The sequence below is a fragment of the Lasioglossum baleicum genome, chromosome 10 (assembly GCF_051020765.1).
Source record: "Lasioglossum baleicum chromosome 10, iyLasBale1, whole genome shotgun sequence".
NCBI classification, from domain to species: Eukaryota; Metazoa; Arthropoda; class Insecta; order Hymenoptera; family Halictidae; genus Lasioglossum; species Lasioglossum baleicum.
Genome location: NC_134938.1, coordinates 13,183,215 through 13,206,416, shown reverse-complemented (window position 1 = coordinate 13,206,416; position 23,202 = coordinate 13,183,215). Strand labels below are relative to the sequence as shown.

Genomic DNA, 23,202 nt, shown 5'->3' with positions numbered 1-23,202 from the left:
TATAAGTGATCGAAATGAATTTCTCTCAACGATAACATTTACCAAGAGAAAAAATTTTCGGTTACTTATAATCCTTATTTGTAACCAATACGATTTTAGTCGATGAAATTTTTGGTTAGAACAGTTATGGTCCCTGCTTTCTAGTCGTCTTGTGAAAACTCTTAGAAAGATTAGAAGAATTTGAAAATACTTTTCTGTATAGCTTTTTTGTATAGTGGATTATGCATCGATGTATCTACAAAAATCGAAATAATTAGAGAATCAAATTTCCAAGCTCCGGAACGTTTTGTAACGGAGTTACGATCAGTATAAAAGGGAAGAATGATTCTCCAACTATTTTAAGAACTACAATAGCAACGAAACAGTTTGTTGGTTTTTGCGATTATGCTCTTTACAACTATCGAACCCTGTAACTCTGGTGTATGGGGTATAAAAAATATAAAGGAAATGTGATGGAATATCTTCGAATGATGCTGGAAAGGAACATTATGTTGTTACGAAAATACCATCTGAGTTAATCCTAAAACAAACTCGCTTAAAATATTATTTCAACTGTTTTGATCAACGAAAATTGAAAGAGATAGTAAAAATTCTATGTATACAGGGTGTCCTAAAATTGTTGTACCTGAAACGGATGATTCGTTTTAAGTACAACATTTTTGGAACACCCTCTATGTATGATAAACTACTAGGTGCTATTTTATTTATGCGAAAAATAGGTGTGATTTAAAAAGTAGAAAAATTCGAAAAATTTAAAAATGTCAACACATTTTTTAAAACTGTTAAAATACGTTTGTCCGTAAAAAGGAGCAATTTCGACCGTGACAAAAAGATATTGTTGAACGTGTTCTCTATGTACAGTGTCGGTGTATAGTCTACTTTGTCCATAAAAAAATATATCTTTTGCTATTAAAAAACTACGGATTCCCGAGAGCTGCGCGAAGTGACACAATTTTTCCGAAATGGATGGTGCGAGAACGAGTTGTAGTCTATTGGAATTCCATAGTTGTGACGAATATATGAATTGTTATAAAAACGGCTCAAGTGATGCTACGCGGATATTCTAAGGATCTATCCTAAACGATCGATCCGGAGTCGCCAGATCATAATCTGACGACTCTGAATCAATCAAGCCTTGCACTCGAAATTGTTCAACGAAAGGTGATTTATACAATTTGCAATAAACTGAATTTGGAGTGCAAAACCGTTAACAGTAAAATTTCGTAAAAAGATGTTGTAAAATTCGAAACGAATAAAATGAAAAATATAAATATATTCGATAGTGATAAATAAACTGCGGATCTTTACATGTGTTATTTTCAATTTTTGTAAATTATTAAAGAAGAACCTTTTGACTTTTTCGTAATTGATGCAGAAGATTTTTATTCCGCGCGAAGATCCGCAATCTAATAACAAAGAATATCGTCAAGGTTACGAAAGGTCATTAAAATAGTTTGATCTTCAGAAGATGGCTTCGATTTTGGATCGTCCTGTATCGCTTAGCATCTGTCGAAGATGATCTGCGACGCGTTTAACCTACACAGAATTGTTGTAACTTATTCTAAGACGGCAGGCAAATTGTATATTTATTTAACAAATCTGGTGAGCTGGACAGGCACGTGCTCAAATTCCACAAGAGGAGCCACATGGTGAAAAACATCAACGAGTCGGAACGATTACAAGTGAGCTTGCAAATTGATATCCTGATGGTGGTGCCAAATATCTAAACAATAAACACTGATGCTGCTGGACTGGGCGTCGACGCTATTCATAAGAATATTTATAATATCCATCATAAGAATAATTATTAGGCTGCGAATTTTTCTGCAAAGTGACGATTGTTTGCAATTGCAAGATATAGAAGTCATTTAAAAAAAAACAAATAAATCATTTAAAACATTTTTATTGTAAATTAATTAAATCCGCAGTCTGATAATTATTATTTGCAGCTGCAGTCTGAACGAGGACTCTTCCAATTCAAATTCAGTATTTAGAATTTATAAATTATATAAAAGATAATAAGGACCTGGAAGGCTCGATAATTATTACAATGATCAATGAATCGATCAAAAAATCCCTCTCTCTAAATCGTGGAACCGATAGACCTTGAACCACCAAAAAATCAGTCAGTGGTCCAGAGGACGACACTCTAGTCTAAATAATGCAATAAATCGTCGATCGGTTCAAAAACAGACTGGACCCCCAGACTAATCCAATGAATGCAGCTAATCATCAATGAAGAAGGCGACTATTAAAATTGTGTGCTGTACGCCATATTGGAAGCCAGACTGCAGTTCTCGACAAAGTGGATCGACAAAGTTCAATGCTGGGACCAACATCAGTGAGTAAAGGTAAATAAAGATCAGTGGGATCCAGAAGGTAACCCTCCAGTTCGAGGGCCTAGAATCCAGGCAATCACTTTCGATTGGTTAAAGCCATGTTCTCCATGTTGGAACATAGATCTACAGTCCCTAGATCACCTAAAGATCAGTCAGGGATCCAGAAGGTAACCCTTCAGTCTCTAGGGCCTAGAGTCCAGGCAATGACTTTCGATTGGTTAAAACCATCTACTCCATGTTGGAACATAGATCTACTGTCCCTAGTGGTCCCTAGACCACCTAAAGATCAGTCAGGGATCCAGAAGGTAACCCTTCAGTCTCTAGGGCCCAGAGTCTAGACAATGATTTTCGATTGGATAAAGCGATCTGCTTTATATTTGAACATAGACTGCAGTCTTTAGACCACCCAAAGATCAATCAGTGGTCCAGAAGGCGCCCCCTTTAGTCTAAAGATTGCAATGAATTGTGGACCCCCTAAAGTCCTGTGCTCTAATTTGGAGAACAGGGAGCACCCTTCAGACCACTCAAAGATCAATCAGTGGTCCAGAAAGCGCCCCTTTAGTCTAAACATTGCAATGAATCGTGGGCCCTCTAAAATCCTATGATCTTTTTTGGAGAACAGGATGTAGTCTTTAACAGAGTGCAGCCTCCAGACCCCCAAGGATCAGTCAGTCGTCCAGGAGGCGTCCCTTTAGTCTAAAGATTGCAATGAATCGTGGGCCCCCTAAAATCCTATGATCTTTTTTGGAGAACAGGATGTAGTCTTCAACAGAGTGCAGCCTCCAGACCCCCAAAGATCAGTCAGTCGTCCAGGAGGCGACCGTCTGGCCTAAAGATTGCAATGAATGAACCCCCTAAAGTCCTGTGCTCTAATTTGGAGAACAGGGTGCAGCCTTCAAACCACCCATAGATCAGTCAGTGGTCCAGAAGGCGCCCCGTTTAGTCTATAGATTGTGATCAAAGAAAACCCTGTGCTCTAATGGATTCTGGGACTGCAGTCTAGGGGAACCTCCTAGAGATCAGTGACGGGTCCCGAAAGTTTTCCCCCGTTCTCCACCGCGAATCGGTCGATCTTCTCCGTGAACGTGGTCCCCTTGCCTCCGTCCACGTCCCCGTCCTCCTCTTCGTCCTCCTGCTGCCTGCCAGGTCCATCCAGTTCATCCATCTCGTCCTCCTCGTCGGAGGAGACGCTTCGTGCCCGCTTGGCCTTGATCGAGCCCTGATCAATCGTTTCCTCGTCCTTCTCACCGATCACCTTACAACGCAGTATGTCCAGCAGCTTCTCCCGTCTGACAAATCACGGTTCGATTCACGTTACATGCGTGTCTCACGGATCATTCAGCTGGCATGGTCTGCCGCTAACCGGCCCAACACAAGTCTCTGTAATGCGGTCTTTTAGAAGCGGCAAAAGCAACAGTTTCAGCTGAAAGCCATGCTGCTGGCTAGAAGAACAGAAAGAACACCAGGCGGTTTCGGCTTTTCCCCTGACCCAATAGCGTGTGGACCCTTTTTTTTGTGCGGGGGGTGCTGGGTGGATTTGGTGTGGACGAGGTGTGTGTGCGGAGTTTCGTCGATCGATAAGCTCGGGAACAAGATAGTGACACACGACTGTTAGCTTGAACACTATTATCGCGACTGACGGGTTTGTGTTTATTGTTAGTCCACGGATTCGTTTGCTGATCATTTGGAGAGCATGGAGACGGTACGGTCCGGGATAGTAACTGGTCCTACACTTGACTCGATTAGCAGACATCGTTCTCATTAGATCACTAATGGGATGACAATTGTGCAGATTGCAACCCCTTACCTTTTTTTAAGCAACTCTGCGGATTTGTCGTGCAAAATAAAAGTTGTCTGAATCGATTGCAGGATGTACAATATCCGTTTCTTTTCTTAACGACTGTAATAAGCAGATTTTATGCAGAATGAAGATTGCGCAACACAGAAATAAATCTAGTCCACCTTCCCCTTCCACGACGCTACTCCCCACGCCTTCGCCGCGGCCCGGTCACGTGACCAACCCGGCACTGGAGGAGAGGGGGTAAACCTTTTCCCCTCACCTGGCGACACAATGAATACAGACAATTTTTATTTTGCGTAAAATCAGTCCACTTATTACTAGACTGCGGATGTTTATGCAATTTCCAATTTTTCTAGGTAAGTTTTAAGAAAGTGAGATTAAATAGAATCTTATTTGCTCGTTTTTTAAAGATCCGCAGTCTTATTACCGTATCGAAAATTATCCGAAAATTTGACCAAGACTATGGAAACTAAAGGAGTGTGTTGACACTCTACAAGTGTGAACGGAGCAGCATGATCCGAGCCGTACCGGGTCGCAGCGGCCACAAAACACGAAAATTAATAATACAACATTTGATCGTTTATTAAAACTGCTACGTATAAAGCTCTCGTCGATCCGCGCGAGAAACAAAATGGAGCGCGGAGCCCTTAAAAAATTCATGTACAAATGTATCGAGTCGTTTTTTCTCAGTCGCACTCGTGACGAAAAAAAAAGTCAAATGCGGGCCGATGATTCGCAATTAAAGGTTTCCATCCTCGTTGATCTCCGCAAGAAAAACACACGCGTCGCTTTTCGGGTAGACGCGATTTAAAAAAGGGAAGCATTCAACGGTGACGTTGAAAAAACGAGTCCAACGATTAAAACACGAGAACAGTCTATCGTCGATAAAACTCTTGAATCGGCGTATCCTCTGGATCGTTACAAAAATATTTCCCAACGGAACGCTGCGCCACCGATCGGTCGTTTTCATCGTTCTCATCTTACACCTACGAAAAGCGTATTTTTTCCGATCTTCGATTACTGTACACTCAGAAAAAAGAGACCGTCAGTCGATTCGTTTCGTTAGATCGATCGACACTTATATGCTACGATATGAGAGATTCTACTCCTACGAACACACGATTCGAGAAACCCCACGAGACTGTACACAGTCGATCCAAAAACATTTGTGAACATTGAATTCTCAAAAAATTGCTCGTATTTAAACTGTAACAGTTTTGTAAAAAATGGCCGTACGACCACAAATTTGGACTCATTTTAAAGCTGGAAGCCTATAGTTTCATAATCCATCGTTCCACTTTATTTCAAGATCTTTTTTCAAGATGTAGCGGTATGGAAACTGAAGACATGTTTTTTCGAAAATCGTGTATATTCAAACATCTGTAAAAATTTTGAAAATATTTTTCCGCGACTGAGACCACCGTCGATTTAAAGATTGGAGCTTCCTCTTTACAATGACGTCTTGAAAATTGATGTACGATTTTTTCTAGTCATTTTATCGAGATTTGAACGAGGGGTGTAAAGTCGACTTAGACAGTAGTACCTACTTACAATTAGTAAAACTTGTCCCTCGTTTTAGTGCCATAGAACAGTGGAAAAAAATCTTACATCAATTTCTAAGATCTCGTTGCAAAGGGGAGGCTCCAATCTTCAAATCTGCGGTATTTTGATTTACGACAAAAATTTCTGAAATTTTTTGTAGACGTTTGAATTTGCAACATTTTTGACGAAAATGGGTCTTCGGTTTACCAACTGGTACATCGCGTAAAAATATTTTTGAGAAAAATGAAAAAGGGTGTGCGAAAGCAGATGCTTCAAGCTTCAAAATGAATCCTGGCTTATGGTTGTACTATTTTTTTTACAAAAGTTATTGCAATTTGAATATTAACGAGTTTTCGAGAATCGGAAATGTGTGAAAACTTTTTGAACCGACTGTACAGGGTGTAAAAAAATATAACAATATTAATTTCAAGGTTAAAAGGTCAAGAATTTTTCTATTGCCCATTATTCCACTCGTCACGAAGATAAAAAGTGAAAACTGAACGATTGATTAAACGTAAATAAAATCAGTTTAATAATGAAAAAACTTTACCATGATTTTTTGAAAGCACGATCGAGTTTTTACCGATGGTCCCTGTTGCACTTTTCATCCCTGCGATGAACAGAATACGATGCAGCGTAAAGAAATGTTTGACCTTGACCTTGAATGTCAAGGAGGTCATGTACATGTCACGGAGGCGTTTTAAAAAGATCTATATTACAAAATGTCTTCGACGGAATGTGATTGAAACGATCGAGCCAGTCGAAAAGTTCAACTTAAAACGAAAGACAGCACACGGTTATGCGATGTTGCCGCTAATAAACGAGCTGCGATGCTAAAAGGGAGCCGAACGCATGCCGGACAAGCGAAACCATGCTAAACAATAGACGAAGACATGATTTACGTTACAGAAATGTACACACACTCGAGAACACACCGCTACAAATTACATATAATTACAGGAGGACACAGGGTATCGAGATGCGAGAAGCTGTAACATCAAAATCACAAAAATCCATCGAATCTCAGCAACAAATATTAATTATTAGAATACATACCTTGTATTCGGTAAAAAGTGAATCGATCGTGATCTACAGCTTCTCGCGATCCAGCATGAGACTATCAACGTGAACAGGATGTGGAAAAATGTTTTGCAAAATGATTCTAATCTTTGGTGGAGTGAACAACAACGAAACAGTAAACTCTGTAAAATTAATTTTTCACATGGAGATTCGAGGTCTAACATTTTTATTATTTACGCGACGATGTACTGATTTAATAGTTAACAGCTCTAATAATTATTGGGCGGACAACAAATTTTTTAAATAACAACAAACAAATTCTATAGAAAATCATCAGGTTAACAAAACACCTACGTCATTTGCTAGTCAACTGATATTAATTATTAGATGAGTACAGCGCGACGCACGGAACAAACGAAAAACTGACCTTGAGTTCCACAGGCAAGGTCAATTTCTCGGGACATTTATTTACAACAGACCTCCGCTGATTGGAAAGCGTAGAATCATCTGTAAAAACCATGAAAACATTTCTACACCCTGTCTAACCAGTAAGCAGAAGAAGAGCCTCGAAGAGTCAATCATGAAAAGCAAAGTCGGTGCAAGTGGTTTTAAACATTCTTGGACGGAGATTCTGCGAGGCCAAGAGGCTCTTCGTCTACTCTCTAGACTTAATAGAAGCGTTTCGGGATGGGAGAATGGTTCTGGGACTGGTCCAGAGCTTGATCGACACTGAGATTCGTCTAACAACCAAGAAAATAAAGAAACATAGACACTATAGATAACTAATGAGGTGCCTGTAATATCTCCGAGTCATCATCGCGACCAGGGTTGCCATATGCGAGTCTCGCCAGGCCCCTTACCCTTCCGCCCCTCGCCCAGCTGCGCAGCGAAGCCCGCCTTTGCTTCCCCCACTCTTCCCACTAACGCTGACGCGTGAGCTAAGTTAGCTTGCTCCACGTGATACGCGTCAGCGTTAGTGGGAAGAGTGGGGGAAGCAAAGGCGGGTATCGCTGCGCAGCTGGGCGAGGGGCGGAAGGGTAAGGGGCCTGGCGAGACTAGAATATGGTAACCCTGATCGCGACCCGTCGTCTTTAGCTTCTATTCTTCCACTGAAGGTGTCAAATGATGATCAAAAAGTACCTAGCCTAATCGCTAGACTGCGGATCTTCGTGCAAAATAAAAATTGTACTGATCGTCCACCGGGAGATGGACTGCAGAGGGACCCCACTCTTGACGTCAGGCTGTGGATTCCCTCTTACGCTCAGCTTCTGGCAGGAACTGTCGTCATAGGAGCTCAGCGTCCTCGTCAAGGCGATGTCACATGGTCCCTCCAAGTTTCCCACTGCCACCTCCTGATGGACGATCAGTACTCGCCCTCTCAATAATTGTAATAGTCCTACAAAGATCACCCACTCATTTTTGGGAATTGTGCGCAACTGAAGGCCTCTCCTGATTCTTCTCCTAAATCGCGCAACATCCACAGTCGACTAATCGCAACTAGAGCGAATGTGAACCAAGCTGAGGACCAAGCGTGCCAGGACGTCGGCCAAAGGGAAGCGTATACACACACGAGGATTCGTAGTATCGGAACGACAGAACCTACGTGCTATAACGACATGATACATAGTAGTAGTAGCCTCTAGCAAGCCCTTGAAGCCCCCTGGATTTTTGCGACACGTGGCGACGAAGTGGTACACGCGGGGATGGTGGTGGTTTCTTTGTTCTTTTTTTTTTGTTCGCTTTTTATGTTTTATAGGGACCCGCCCGTACGTAGCTTAAATGTAGGCGGTGGTGTAGGTAGCGCGTGAAGGTGCTGTCAGGACTCTGGAGGTCAGGATTCCCGTCGAGCAGAGATCTTTCGGCACGAAGGAGCCACCACCGACTACGGTCACTTCCGGGATCTCGGTGATGGCTCTGCTCGCATCGTCATCGAGACGATGATGCTCGTCCTCGCTCACCGTTCTCCGGTCTCTGATAGTGTAGCATGCACCGTCCGCCTCGCTGAACGACCTCTTACTCATGCCCTTCTTCTTCCTCTTCTTCGAGCTGCCCCTCTGGCTCCTCTGAAGTCCATCGTCCTTCTTAACCTTGATCTCCGTTAGGCTAGACGTGGTCCCATCATCGGCCTCTACGATACTCGTAGGATCTACCTCCTCGTCTTTCACCGGTGCAACCACATTCTCTATCGACTTCGACGCGTCCTCTTTGTCTTCGGCATTTCTAGCTTCGGCAGGTTCGACCTCCTGCCCCGAGTCCCCTTTCTTAGACGATGGATTGTCAGTGGACGCTAGGCTCGCGATGTCGTCCAAGGTGTTGTCCTCTCGGTTGCTGATTGCTAGAGCTGGTTGGGTGCTGGAGATGGTTGTCCGGGTGTCTTCGATGGTCCAGGCATCCAAGACAGGACTACAATCAGCGATTCGGTAATGACTCGACTTGTCCGGGACCTGTTGGTGCGCCAGGTCCGTTGAGGCTCGTGTCCGCAGGAACGGGAAGAAGTGCGGGATAGAGGACGTGACTACGGACGGGACCAGGCTACAGGTGTCGGATAGAGCGGTACGCACGGGGGTGCTGGTTACGTAGGGCGTTTCGAACGATACAGGCGTGACGGATCTTGCGTTTACGCACTTTGCCACGTGGGTCTCGGCCAGGGTCTTCGACGCCCGCGCCTCCTGCAGCTCTCGTCGCAGCGCCAGCGTCTCTTCCTCGAAGGCTGCGATCTCGCGGCCTTCGTTGCTAAGTGCCAACACAAGTCCACCGTTTATACAACATTTCTACACCGGGGTCAGACGCGGGGATTGGACAGGTGGTTTTTTTTTTGGTGTTTTCAAAAGTTTTTGGAGAACGTCAACGGCGCGAACGCGGGGTCTCTGTGTGCGGGAGGAAGCTGTCTGCGGTTCCAGCATGCGGATCAGGTCGGGATTTTTAAGCTACGTCCACGCTGGAGCTTCTTGTTGCCCCCCTACTCTTTTGTTAGGTCAAAGTTACTCGATCTTGCTTCAGTGTGGACGTAGCTTTACGCTGTCCAACAGTTTTCGTGTTTCTTATGCTGCCACCACACGTCCGGCCAATGTGCTCGAGCGCAGACTTGTCTGTCCGCGAATATTGAATAAATCGCACAAATTTCAAATAGGTGTAAATGTATTAGATTTGACTTTCTGTTTGTGAAAAGGATCTTCAACATTGAAAATTTTGTATGGAACACTCGACTTGTTTACTGAAACACAAAATGTGCTGTACACATTTCGGAAGAGACAGGCGTCTTGGGGTTGGTTTAGAACAGAGCCGGGGAACTTCTCCCCCACCATTAATTCTCTGGTCTCCCACCCTTCGGCACCACCCCTTCACTTGATTTCCAGAGCGGGGGAACTGTTTCCTGAGAGAACTAGACCGAGAACAGGGGTAAAAAAACAGTGCGCAGTTCCCCGGCTCTTCGGAAGACAGAAGACAGAAGATAGAATAAAAGTTTTAGGTGTGTGGAAGAATAGAAGCGGATTAGGTCTCCAGTTAGGCTTGAAATATTGCGCTACGGGAATTCGAGAGTCGGCTTCTTTCATTAAACACTGTGTGTGACCATGTAATTTTACAAATGCTACGGGAACGTATCGTGATACCAGCAACTGTCCTTCAAACGTGTCACTCATTACTAGACTCCGGATCTTCACGCACAATGAAATGCTTCATGAAAAAATATAAATTTATATTTCTCACTGATGATTTTAATCGAATAAAAATCCGGAGTCTGCTCAATACTTTTGCAACTTGCAAAACGAGACGAAGGTGCAGCGAAGCCTTGATCTAAGAAAACGATCACCGTAGGATCTAAGAAAATTGCCTGTCTACTAATCCGATTACAAAACTTCTTTATTTTTCATTATTTTTTCATGGGACTTTCGCCAACTTATTTGTGGCATTTGTTTTAACTACAGGATTTAAGAAACAGCACGGACCCGAGGGTTTTTCTTAGATCAAGGCCCCGCTGTGCTTCGCGTTGCCAAAAATAGTGAGGTCTACGGTGGGATGTCAAAGTCAGGAGAACAGTGGGAGAAAGTAGAGAAACTGTGAAGAAATACGACGCATCAATGAAAGATATTAACATATTTATACAGCTGCACGATCCGAACGGGAAAATTATTTGGCAAATGTGCCGTGTCAAACGAATACTTAGAAAATTCTTTAAATTGTTTACGTTACACCCCGTACAGTATCCGAACTCTACGAGAAATTGTACGAGAAATTGCAGAGAAACGCTGAACGAAAGAGATTCATCTAATTTATATCCACCGACCAATATTCTCGTACCTCTTGCGTCCTCTTCTGTCTCCGGTGCGAAATCTGTGCGTCGCAAGATCACAACCAACAACGTTTACACAGTTCTCAAGAGGAAAGGTAGCCTAAGTTCATTGTACAAACTTCCTACCAAACCAAACCAATCCGTAAATGCGTACTCACTTTGCTTGCAGCTTCAACGCGGCCACCTCCTCCTCCAATTTCGCGATTCGCCTCTCGCTCTCCTCCTTCTCGTCGGTTAACTTCAGAATTTGGTTCTGGAACGAAGAAAAATAATGGTTTCATTATTGAACACCTTGTGTTTCTTTACTTCCGTAATTTTTAACCGTTGTAACAAATTATTTTAATCGTTCTGATAAACTTCTTTGAGTACTTTTTCACTTTTATGTACCATTGTACATAGTTACCGTTGTGTTATTAACCTTCAGTTACAGGGTCATGGTAATTTCAATATCTTCATAAATGCGTAACTTAGAGACCCAACTAATGTAAATAAATAATTGATTGTACAGCTAACGATGTAGTTAACCAAAGACGTTGAAGAAATTTCGCTCGGCGAGCTCCGAGTCTACTCCCATCGGAGAAAAACGAGGATAAAGATAAAAGATAAGGGAGACAATAATACGCGGTACAGATAAGATGCCTCGTTTCGAAAGAGATCAAACAATTTACATAGCATCCTGCAATTTTTTACAGATAACGGTTTACGACTGTGGGATGCCTGCGGCACGCCTTCGCTAACTTTCCACTTGGCGACGCACAGTGGGGTATTTGGCCTGAAAAAGTGGAAAAAAGTCGAAATTTTTGCAAATGTCATAAAATTTTTGTTGTCCGTCGTAGTTAAAGGTCTGAAGAATAAAGCTGCAATATTGTTTTTTCTATTTGTACACCCGTGAAGTAGTAAACTTCATTGAAAGTCAAGAGATTTTAAGGCGCGCTTTGCGTTCTTAAACAGTCTCTAAAACAGCATCCGTTCATTGGCGATTTTCAAGTGTTTTAAGGAAAATTCTGTAAATTCTTGTATTACAAAAGTTGTTCAGGAAGATATACAGAGCACTTTCGCACAGATTTCATTTTGTTATCATCTAAATTAGTATAGTTATTAATATTTGAACATTGCCAATAATTCTGCAAGTTCTTTTACGATTACAAAACTTTATTGACGATTTTGTTATATTTCTGTGTGAGTCTGCTTGCTCTTTTTGGTCTCATTACATTCGGTAAAGATTTGTGATTATAAGCCAACAAAGTTTGATTCCGGATATGTCAGGATTCAAATTTTATAGCTAATTTAGTATTAAGCGTTTAGCAGCGTTTCGCGTACGCCTGTACGCTCGTCTAGGCTTGGCCTCAAATGAAGAAGAATCATTATCCGAGGAAGAAATTTCTGATGTATTTTCGGATGAAAATTAATGGCAATAATTTTAAAATGTTCTTATAATATGTATACCGGCTGAGTCATTTAAAGTGAAACAGACGTATATCTCTGAAATGAAGCATTTTGGAGAAAAATATTTCAGACAACAGTTGTATGGTTTCGAGGGGGGTATAACATGGTGTCATTGATTTGACCTTGGATAGTCGTTTGAAAATCACGCGAAGGTTATCTTCAATTTCTTAAATAGAAACCCCTATTTTTTATTGCATATTCTTGTAGCTTGTTTTCAGAGATCTTTCCAAAACGCTATAATAAAATATTTTTTTCTTAAATATTTTTCAAGTTATAACAGTGCAAATATTCCACTACCGCCACTCTTTTTCATGGGTTCTCGATAATCTGAGGAAAAAATGTTTCGAGCAAAAGAGGAACAGTATTCAAACGTCTACAAATTTCAATATATAAAAGTTTAAAAAAAAATTTTTTCTCAAAAAATTGAGGTTAATTTGATTTTTTAAATACTAAAACGTCTTTTGGATTTCATAATGGTGCAGCTGATCTTAAGACGAATCTAACGATATACAGGGTGTCCCAAATGTGGTGTACTTAATTGAAATGGGAGGTTCCTGAGACCATTCTAAGAGACATTTTCCTTTGCACCAATGTCAACTGCGGCTTTGTTTAGGAGTTATTAACGAAAAACACGGACCAATCAGAGCGCGCCCTGAGAGGCCGCGCCACACCGCGCCGACAAGCGAGTGTCGGTGGTACGCCGTGACATCGCAACGAACAAGAGTTTCTCGATTATGTGAATGCTCTCCGATTTCAATGAGCTTTGGATATGTGGTCAAGATCATTATTCTGAACAACATTTCTCTTTAGACTTTTTGGCGATCGGCTTTAGTTTACGAGATTATCGCGAGAAACTTTACTTGTAAATCCATGGGATCGATGTACTACTAGCTCCTATTCGATTTCAATGAGCTTTGGATATGTGGTCAAGACCATTATTCTGAATAACATTTCTCTTTAGACTATTTGGCGGTTGGCTTTAGTTTACGAGATTATCGTAAAAAAAGAGAAGAAGCACAGAAACTGATTGTATTAAAAACTCACGTATTCAGCCGTAAATCCATTTGCTGCTTCGAAATGTGTGTCTTGAAATTTCTCCACACTCACAATCATTGTTCACATTTGTCAACACATAGTTATGCACTAATAATAATTGCCATATCCCTTGTACTGCTGCACAAATCACAACAATCAGGTAATGCAATCACTAGACCGCGGATTTCATGTATTTGTAGCAAACATGAGTAGTTGCATTTTAATACAGTAGAGAGATTAAAATAATTTCAAAACACCATAGTATTATTTTCAACTTCTTAAAATGATCACAGTGAGAATCAAATATCTGTCTGGCTCCTGTCCCTTGTAATAGCGGCAGCCAACATTAATGTTGCATAAAGATCCGTAGTCTAGTGATTAGTTTAAATATTACTATCAAAAACACAGCTAATAGCAACCGTTAGCTTTGAATTGACAAGTCTTTGGAGATGTTCTCTCTACCGCGGCTCGAACGACACTGATTTTCCGCAGGATTTTTCTAAAGAATTTAGGGAGGGCATTTAGAGTGTCGAAATTCGAAATGCACGCTGTAGCACGAGAACGACGGGACGGTTGGACGAAAAACAGGATAGTGATTGCATTACCTGATTGTTGTGATTTGTGCAGCAGTACAAGGGATATGGCAATTACTATTAGTGCATAACTATGTGTTGACAAATGTGAACAGTGATTGTGAGTGTGGAAAAATTTCAAGCCATCTGTGTGAAATAAACATACGAATTATTTATCGATTCGAAAGTGAAAGTGAAATTCTGGATCGTCGACTTGACCGCGCATCCCTTAGGCCTTCTACCACCGGCTGTGCAGCTCGTCGACCTGGCCGTACGTCCCTTGGCTTTCGGTACTGCCGTGTACCTGAAGACATCTGTGCAGTTCGTCACCGAGTGACCCAGTGACACACATTTCGAAGCAGCAAATGGATTTACGGCTGAATACGTGAGGTTTTAATACAATCAGTTTCTGCTTTTTCCCTCGTTCGGGTAAAGTTGCCGTAAGTTGGGTAAAGAGATCCACCCATATGAATTGACAAGTAAAGTTCTTCCGACCGACAAAAACTGTAAAGGGTAATGTTGTTCAGAATCATGGTCTTGACAACATATCCAAGGCTCATCGAAATCGGAGAGGAGATAGTTCAGATAGTACATCGATCGATTTACAATTACAAGTTACTTATCGCGTAAACTAAAGCCGGCCGACAAAAATTGTAAAGGGAAATGTTGTTCAGAATCATGGTCCTGACAACATATCCAAAGCTCATCCAAATCGGGGAAGATTCACATAATCTCGAGAAACTCTTGTTCGTTACGACATCGCGGCGTTACACCGCGCTCGTTTCCCGGCGCGCCGGGCTGAACGTGCCATCGCGCGTCTAGGGCGCGCTCTGATTGGTCCGTGTTTTTCGTTAATAACTCCTAAACAAAGCCGCAGTTGACATTGGTGCAAAGGAAAATGTCTCTTGGAATGGTCTCAGGAACCTCCCATTTCAATTAAGTACACCACATTTGGGACACCCTGTATAATAGTATAACCTTGAACCTATAAATAACGCTAAAATAGTTTTTTCCACTTTTTCAGGCCAAATAACCCACTGTGCGACGGCTCGTCAAAGCTTTACTAATTACTACATATGAAAAAATTAGAGAACCCCCTCCACCTTTACAATGACAGCTGAAAAATTTGCGTACGACCTTTTTCCAATAACAAGAAGTACCTACTTACAATCTCAAAGCTTTGATACTTTAAGCATCAACAAAGGTGTCGACTACACTACATTAAAAATACTAGAACCCGCCATTTTGACTAGTGTCAAAGTATTATTATAGCGGAACCATTGTCTGTAGTATAAATCGACCTTCAGGTGACCTTTGTCCAATATGAAAACCGTATTCCACGCATTTGTTATAGAAGGTTTGTCGCAGGTTTGCGTTATGTCAAAACGGTGTGAAAAGAGCGTACGGCGATTGCCGGTTGGCGAACTGGAAGAGAGAGAAATATCGAACGGATCGGGATCGCGCGAATAACACGAATTTCGCGTCGTCGCGACGCATCGAGTGGCCTCCGTTGGGCGTCGCCGACGAGGAGGGAAATTTACATGCACGAAAGTGGAAGGTCCCGGAGGTTCAATTACGAGATTGGCAATGCGACGGAGATGGCAGAGCCACGGCACAGCAGAGCCAGAGCGCGCGGACGGCCATCGCTTCGGCTGATGAGGCTAATGGATGGTTGAAACCTGAGAAGACCGTGGAAAGAGGGAAAGGAAAGAGGCCAAGGGAGAGGCCGTGACAGCCGCTAAGTGCCTCATCCTTCACCCTTCACCGTCCCTCTTCACCCTCTACCGTTGGGGTACACTTTTGCCCTTCCCTCGACCAAGCCCCCCCTCTCTCGGCCACCCCATGGGCAAGGTACCACCCTCATGTGAAACCTAATCATTTTTACCCGCGTCACGGATATTTCGTATTACGTCCACATTAGGTTCTCCGGTATCAACCGGTTTTTATTAACGGAGCCCGGCTCCGATATGGGAGGAGCCTCCTGCCCTCCCAATTATGGGATGAAGTCAATTCTTCGAGGTCGATTGGCTGACTCCTATAGTTGGCTGTAGTTAGCTTCCTAGGAAACCCGTGCGGTCGAACGATCGCTATTCCGTCGATTTTCTCACCATTTTAGAGAATACACCACGAAAATATTATCTACTAGAGATTCGTATTATTCACAAGCGCTGAAGAAACAGAACGAAGTGACTACCTATTTTATTATTAGACTGCGGATCTTTATGCAAAATAAAACATGTTTGCATTGACTGCAAGACGCAGGAGCCAAATAGAAATTCCTCTCTTCTTTTAATTGTCTTATCAAGCTGAAATTAATACACCGATGTCCTTAAATCTTCTTAATTCATCCACTGCTTTGAATTGTACGTGTCCATTCTCGTCATAAATGCATAAAATCCGCAGTCTATTTATCAAGTAATATGATTCCTTACTAATTAGTAGTAAATTTTAAGAGAGAGTGGAATAAAATAAAATCTTATTTTCAGTGGTAGGAGTCTTTGTAGTAAATTCTGTCGAATTTTATATTCTACCAGTTCCTGAACATTTTCAGAGGCCATAAATGCATGGAGATCCGCAGTCTACTAATTATCAAACACAACATTTCTGATCTTTTTTACACGTGACGTCTCTCCCACAAAACGAGGAGAGACGCCACATAAGATGACGGGCGTTGCGAACTTTTTCCGTTTTAGAATGCCGAGGAAATATGTCGAACGGAACGATGAATGTGAAATTGAACGTTAACAAGGTGGCTCAAATCTAGAAACACAACAAAATATGGATTAGGACCTTTGATGTATGTAGATAGGAGAAAATATGAAGAGGAACCCACAAAGGCACTGCACCGACTCATCTTTCTTTTTCATTTAATTTTCTGTATTAAAATTGAAAACTGTTTCTGTTTTTTTTAAGTATGTCGACGTACTATCGCAAGAGCAAATGAATGACCAATTAGTAATTTCCTCTGCACCAACGAGAATGAATTATCAATTACTAATTTCCTCGGTACCAATGAAAATGAAATATTAAATCTGGACAAACAATTGCATTAGACACAGTACAAAAATTCCAATGGGATTCGTCGACCTGAAAGTATTACTCACAATCGAAAATATTCATAGTGAACCGGTAGCATCGCCGTGTAACGGTAATTAGTACAGAATTCCTCTAACGGAACGATTCTTAATGACGAGCAGCAACGCAACATTCTTTCAGAAACACAGACAAATGCGACGTACATTTCTTCCCCGAGGCGTGCGTCGACGATTCACATTCCTTTGTGAATCATTCTTGCGTAATACTCGTCGATGTACCATCGATCTTTTTAATCGTGCGTTGGATAAGACCTCGCGTGGACAATGCGTCAGAAAATGAATGTTCGACAGGCCATAGGATCGATGAAAATTCGCGTGCAGACGATAATCGAGGAAGAGAGAGCCAGAGAGAGAGAGAGAGAGATTGTAAAGAAAAAAGATGAAGGCGAGGGGAGACGAGCCGAAGATCACCTGGCGGTCCTAATCAAATAGAGCGTACGAATGCTACGCAAACAATATGCCCATGCGCGCGTCGTGGAAATGCCGAAAGCGTTGGCCAAGGCGGCACGTTTCACTGTACTCCAACTGCAAAGTCCAGGGAAAGAGAAAGGTAGGGAGAGAGAGGTTCCCTAGCTTTGTTTTCCGTTCCCACGTTATCTATCTTTCCAGTCCAAACTCTATTCTTCTTGGAGACTTCCTCTTCCTTGTGCCAACACGGCACGGCGCAGAAATTTCGAAAATTCGTAGGAAGATATTAGTAATTTCTTCGACAGAGAAAAGAAATGACTGCACAACAATGAATCACGGCTGAGCATTGTGAACGGACGGTTTTAGTCATTGTCCTCGAATTCCTCGCGACAGTGGTTCAAGGTTCTCAAATCCTTGAGATTTATTGCCCCTTATCAATAAGCTCACGGAGCGCTAAAAGGGACTGTGTATTTTAAATTACTCATTAGTAGACCCCGGATGTTTATGCAAAATAAAAAGTTTGTCCATCAATTGCAAGACGCAGGAGCTAAATATAAATTCACTTGCTCATTTTTGTTATAAATGCATCAAATCCGGAGTCCACTCATAAGTAATAAGCGTCTCATAAGAAATCAATTCTTTTTAACACCTAGTGTTAAACGAATCGCTATTACGATGTGGTATGAACGTAAAATGCTTCCTTGTTCGTCCACGTTTTAAATTTACTGCTTCGAGAGTCAATCAGCCTTCTAACGAACCTTTTGCTCTATCGGAAATGACTTAAGTCGCGTGCATTGAAAAATTACTTACGCTTAAACTGGTCACTTCCGACGACCGTTCGTTCAGTTTCTCCTCCACCATGGATTTCACTTTAATAACCAATCCTTCCTCGCACGTCTTATTGGCTTGTCTGATCTCTCTGATAAGATCTGAAATAATTAACGAGTTCGTAATCACTTATCGGATATCCGAACTAGAAACCAATGCAACTGGCTCAATAAATATTTACCTGATAACATTCCTGGCTGATAATCTGAAGAGGTATTATATTTACACTGTGTGAACTTTGTCTTCATGCTGCCCAACTCAGACTTTGTCTCATTTAGCTCTTTGAATAACTGACTATTGCTCTTCTTCAATTCTGTCATCTAAAATCGAATAAACACAATATTTAGGCATCTACGATATTCCAGCTCCGAATGATTCGTTATGAAATACCAACCTGCTCAATTAGAGACAGGACAAGTTTATTGCTGCGTCCAATGGTTGTGATAGAGCTTCCGCTGTCTACGCTGTCAGAATCTTCACTTTGCATGTGAACAGGAGCTTCCGCAGACCCCAGACCAGGATCGGAATATCTCCGATGCTCAGAATTCAGTTCCTCTCCATTGATCTCATTGGTCTTATTCGCAGTAGGTGGTAAACTCGTGTAATCTCCATTCTGGTAATTAACAGGCATAGGAGATTCCATTCCATTCTCCTGCAGACTGGTGTAACCGTTTGCCATAGTGTTTATACCCAGATTCAACGGATGATTTTGATTGTAGTGTCGTCTGGGTCTGTTATGAACTGCTCTGACACCGGAGAATGGTACTGGTTGATACAATCTGTACATTGTTGGCAAGGAAACTGGTTCCATGGTATACGTCATTGGCATTTGAGCATAGCCGCACATGCTCGGGTCGGAGGCTGCGGTAAACAAACGTTGTCCGTTACTCTGAATGTTCTGCTGTATATTCGACTGCCACATCACTTGCTGATACTCCATGCCAGGCGCCATGTCGCTGTTCTGGTTGCTCGGGATACTGTTCATCCAAGGGCCCAACACGCTGCTCTTCTTGCTGGACCTTTTCTTGGTTTTCTTCGAGTGGGTGCCCGCATCCTCTTGGTAATTTGACCTCGATGTGTCCAACCTTACAGAGAACCAAGTTGTTTGAAATTGGAAAAGCTACGCCTCGACTTGAGGAGGTAGTCTTGTTTCCAGGATTGCAAGGGTGCGGATGCGCCTTCTCATTTCTCATAAATAGACAGCGGATCTTTACGCATTTATGACAAAAATGAGTAGGTGTAATTTAACGGTGAAAGAATTAGATGAATTTAAAATTACTGTTACATTATTTTGAACCCGTGAAACATATTAACACAGAAAATAAATTTCTATTTGAATAAAATCGAGTTTAAAGTTCCCCCAGGTTCGCGTGCTTTAGTATATGCAAAAAGTAGAATTGGTTGATCATGGTCAGACGCATCAGACGATTCCTATGCAATAGTAAGATACGTGTAAACATTCGCTGCATTTTCAAACTTGATTTTCTCGAAAACGAGCTGCCAAACGAAAAATAGTTACTCCTTTTTTCGACTTGTTTTTTGCGTGTAGAATCACTCCCTGCCCGGTTGTACTACGATTTCGCAAACACCCTGTATATATATTTATTTAAAAATATGTAGAATTAGATTTCGTGTGTATTTAAAATATATATTTATTTAAAAATATTTAGAATTAGATTTCGTATGTATCTGTCAGATCGGCCGCGACCTCCAGAGGGTTAAACGTGTATTGACTCAAAAATAACGGAGCGCATAAAATATTACATTCCGCAGAGAATTATTTGGAGAACGCTATTATTATCATGAGATGATCAATGATTAACTAATTTGACTTTCTCGAAGAAAATCTTACCTTTTGTCCATTTTTGAGAACTGTCCACTCCCTGTCAGAGGTTAGTCGCGAGCGAACTCTCGCAACGTTCGTGACATGGAGACTTCACGAAATTGTGGGCTGTTGCGTCCACGGCAGAATACTCGTCTCACAATTCGCATAAACTCGAGCTTGCGACTTGCGTTACAGCACGAGTTCAACTAATAGTAAATACGTATTTACAGTAAACACCCGAGCAAGTCTATTCACAGTCGGTCGTTATCACTTTGCGGCTGATTGGTTGAATGAATCCCTACCATTTCGTAAACGCTGACCATGATTTATTCATCTGATGACACTTCGTACGTACTTTCAAAAAGTATATACTCTCTGCTCTAGCCAAACACTATATACACGAATCCAGTGAACACTCTCATTTCCTCTGATGAAGATAAGATGCCTAATGATATGAAAAAATGTGTACATAAAAGATATTGCATAATATTGGTACAGCTACAGTAGGTAAAATGTCTTTAGTGGCAGAAAATTTGAAAATAGTATGTAATAAAATTGCAGTTGCTTCAGCCAAAAGACCATTGGTATGTGCACTTGAAAAAAGCAGTTATAAGAATGCATTTTTATATTACTATAAATAATAGAAAACTTTTTTCTTACAGGAATGTAAAACTGTTGAGCCACGTCTAGTTGCAGTAGGTAAATTGCACTCTCATGAGTTGATTATAGAAGCATACGAAGCCGGTCAAAGACATTTCGGTGAAAATTATGTGAACGAGTTAGCCGAGAAAGGGCATCATGCAGATATTTTAGCAAAATGTAACGATATACGTTGGCATTTCATCGGTCACTTACAGCGGAATAAAGTGAACAAACTATTAAGCGTTCCAAATTTGTACGTCGTTGAAACAGTAGATAATGAGAAAATCTCATCGGCATTGGATAGTTCTTGGCTGAAATGTAGAAAACAGGATGACTTGAAATTAAAAGTGATGGTACAAGTTAACACAAGTAAAGAAGAAGGTATACTACATTTCTATTTATAATACAATTTTCATCTTTTTCAAGTATTACGATAACAATCGAATGTACAACTTACAGGGAAAAGCGGTTGTCAAATTTCAGAAGTTTGTTCCCTTGTGAAACATGTTATAGATAATTGTAAAAATTTAGAATTTATAGGACTTATGACAATAGGCATGTATGGATATGATCCGGCTGACGGGCCGAATCCTGATTTTCTACAATTGAGAGAATGTAAACGAAATCTTTCCGAGGAATTGGATATTGATCCAACAAAAATTGAATTATCTATGGGAATGTCGAATGATTATGAGCAGGCGGTACTTTTAACAATGATTCCATATTATTGCGTTTGTATAATATATAAACATATAAAACGTATGTAATAAAATGAAAATAAACTTCTGTAGGTGGAAATGGGCAGTACAAATGTCAGAGTGGGCAGTTCAATCTTTGGAGAACGACCAAAGAAGGATTGGTAAATATGTGTTTAGCACTGTTCTTTTATAAGAACAGCAGCAATTTCGGTCGACATCTATTAATTAAACAACCAAATCGTTCAGATTCAATAAATTGTATGTAAAAATAAAATAATACTATAGTTGTGTAAAATGATTTTCGAATAGTTTACCCATGGTATAAGTACACTGTCTGTCCTTGTCTTGCATTTGTCATAAAGTCGCTTATCGCGCTATTTTGTTGCCACATCGACATCACTTTGCCCTCATCCGTCATCTGTTAGATGAAGTAATCTTGGGTCTTGGAACACGTGACGGCATGTTATCCAATATTATCTGAAACCGCGACTCTCTCTAGTAACCACTGTCACGTGGAAGTTGGTAACGATGCAGCTTGTATAGAGAAATACACTGAATGAGGGTCCATTCCGATTCACGCATGATGCGCATACACTGTATAGTGTAGTATAGGAGTCTCTATGCATACACTATACAGTGTATGCGTGAATCGGAATGCACCCTGAGTTGCGCGATGTTTCACCGCAAGTTTGTGCAGAGGGATCTGTAATCTGTACGTAACTAATAAATGTGTGGTGACTATCAATAATAACGACCACGTGTATGCTGGAGTCAATACATAATCAATCGGAAAAATTGTTTTATAGACTATTTTTGTACATTAAAAAAGCAAGACATGTCTGACTTATTCGGCAGTAGCTCATCTTTCCAAAATGAAAAGCCCAAAGTGGACAATGAGCTGCAGGAATTTCTTTTGGCTGAAAAGGAACGAGCACAATTCCAAGCTCAGGTGACTTATTTATCTAATGTTTAATGTATCTGATGTTAATGGAGAACAATTAGATATTACATAGTGTATAACTTTTTACGTTATTCCGTATCTGCACTCGCTTGTTAGAGAGGTTATTTTACTTATTTTAAGGTGAACATTTTATTATTAAATTCTATTGGTTGGAAATTTTAGTTGACATTTTTATATTGAAATAATCATTTATTTTGACTTTATGAAAGTAATTGCACAACACGTTCATAAAATTCTATTCCCCGACCATCGATATAAATGAATTATTATTTAGTAGACAGCGGATCTTTATGCAAAATAAAAATTTATTTTCTCTCGTTTCTTATTATTCCTACTTGTTTCTCTCATAAATGCATAAAATCCGCAGTCTAATTATTAGTAAAGGCCCATAAATATTACTATTCAACATTTTTAGATTCATGAATTCAACGACTTTTGTTGGGAGAAATGTGTTGATAAACCAGGAAGCAAATTGGACAGTCGGACAGAAACATGTTTGAACAATTGTGTGGATAGGTTTATAGACGTTTCCCTTTTAATTACCAATCGTTTTGCACAACTTTTGCAAAAGAGTGCAGGAAATATGTAAATTGATGATTGTAAACTAATTATATTGTTACTGTAGAAAATTGGAAATAAACTAAGTTTTTTTTATTTAATTCCATACGCATGACGAAAAAAGTGGTTCACTGCGTCGAA

At 40.9% G+C, this 23,202-nt stretch overlaps 3 protein-coding genes and 1 long non-coding RNA gene across 5 annotated transcripts; 2 read left to right on the top strand and 2 right to left on the bottom strand.

Moving 5' to 3' along the window:
• Positions 1–1,346: 1,346 nt before the first annotated feature.
• Positions 1,347–8,440, bottom strand: LOC143213171 (uncharacterized). The gene is made up of 3 exons (XR_013009893.1): positions 8,306–8,440; positions 7,130–7,209; positions 1,347–1,536 (listed from the first exon to the last, which is right to left on the bottom strand). It is a non-coding gene; the product is annotated as an uncharacterized LOC143213171 (long non-coding RNA).
• Positions 3,463–20,370, bottom strand: LOC143213166 (uncharacterized). Of its 2 annotated transcripts, XM_076432779.1 has the most exons (7): positions 20,230–20,370; positions 18,772–19,462; positions 18,559–18,697; positions 18,360–18,478; positions 11,152–11,246; positions 8,661–9,435; positions 3,463–3,628 (listed from the first exon to the last, which is right to left on the bottom strand). In XM_076432779.1, exons 1-7 carry the CDS (start codon positions 20,238–20,240, stop codon positions 3,596–3,598), a joined length of 1,863 nt encoding a protein of 620 aa, XP_076288894.1. In that variant the 5' UTR covers positions 20,241–20,370; the 3' UTR covers positions 3,463–3,595. The 2 variants fall into 2 exon arrangements, with proteins under 2 accessions (XP_076288894.1, XP_076288893.1); XM_076432778.1 differs by lacking the exon at positions 3,463–3,628 and having other exon boundaries at positions 7,729–9,435.
• Positions 20,371–20,456: 86 nt separating this feature from the next.
• Positions 20,457–21,838, top strand: LOC143213169 (pyridoxal phosphate homeostasis protein). Its single transcript, XM_076432781.1, has 4 exons — positions 20,457–20,786; positions 20,865–21,225; positions 21,304–21,545; positions 21,636–21,838. Exons 1-4 carry the CDS (start codon positions 20,715–20,717, stop codon positions 21,705–21,707), a joined length of 747 nt encoding a protein of 248 aa, XP_076288896.1. The 5' UTR covers positions 20,457–20,714; the 3' UTR covers positions 21,708–21,838.
• Positions 21,839–22,217: 379 nt separating this feature from the next.
• LOC143213037 (mitochondrial import inner membrane translocase subunit Tim8-like) lies at positions 22,218–23,162 on the top strand. The gene is made up of 2 exons (XM_076432489.1): positions 22,218–22,491; positions 22,919–23,162. Exons 1-2 carry the CDS (start codon positions 22,378–22,380, stop codon positions 23,090–23,092), a joined length of 288 nt encoding a protein of 95 aa, XP_076288604.1. The 5' UTR covers positions 22,218–22,377; the 3' UTR covers positions 23,093–23,162.
• Positions 23,163–23,202: the final 40 nt, after the last annotated feature.

What these genes read in the sequence shown, in the direction of transcription:
- LOC143213166 (XM_076432778.1), bottom strand. An exon ending in TCAGCCAGGAATGTTATCAG is followed by an intron (nt 18,479 to 18,558) that starts GTAAATATTTAT and finishes TAATTATTTCAG; the next exon opens with ATCTTATCAGAGAGATCAGA. An exon ending in CGGAAGTGACCAGTTTAAGC is followed by an intron (nt 11,247 to 18,359) that starts GTAAGTAATTTT and finishes TCTTCGTTCCAG; the next exon opens with AACCAAATTCTGAAGTTAAC.
- LOC143213169 (XM_076432781.1), top strand. Translation starts at nt 20,715, where the DNA reads ATGTCTTTAGTGGCAGAAAATTTGAAAATAGTATGTAATAAAATTGCA. An exon ending in CTTCAGCCAAAAGACCATTG is followed by an intron (nt 20,787 to 20,864) that starts GTATGTGCACTT and finishes TTTTTCTTACAG; the next exon opens with GAATGTAAAACTGTTGAGCC. An exon ending in TAACACAAGTAAAGAAGAAG is followed by an intron (nt 21,226 to 21,303) that starts GTATACTACATT and finishes TACAACTTACAG; the next exon opens with GGAAAAGCGGTTGTCAAATT.
- LOC143213037 (XM_076432489.1), top strand. Translation starts at nt 22,378, where the DNA reads ATGTCTGACTTATTCGGCAGTAGCTCATCTTTCCAAAATGAAAAGCCC. An exon ending in GAGCACAATTCCAAGCTCAG is followed by an intron (nt 22,492 to 22,918) that starts GTGACTTATTTA and finishes CAACATTTTTAG; the next exon opens with ATTCATGAATTCAACGACTT.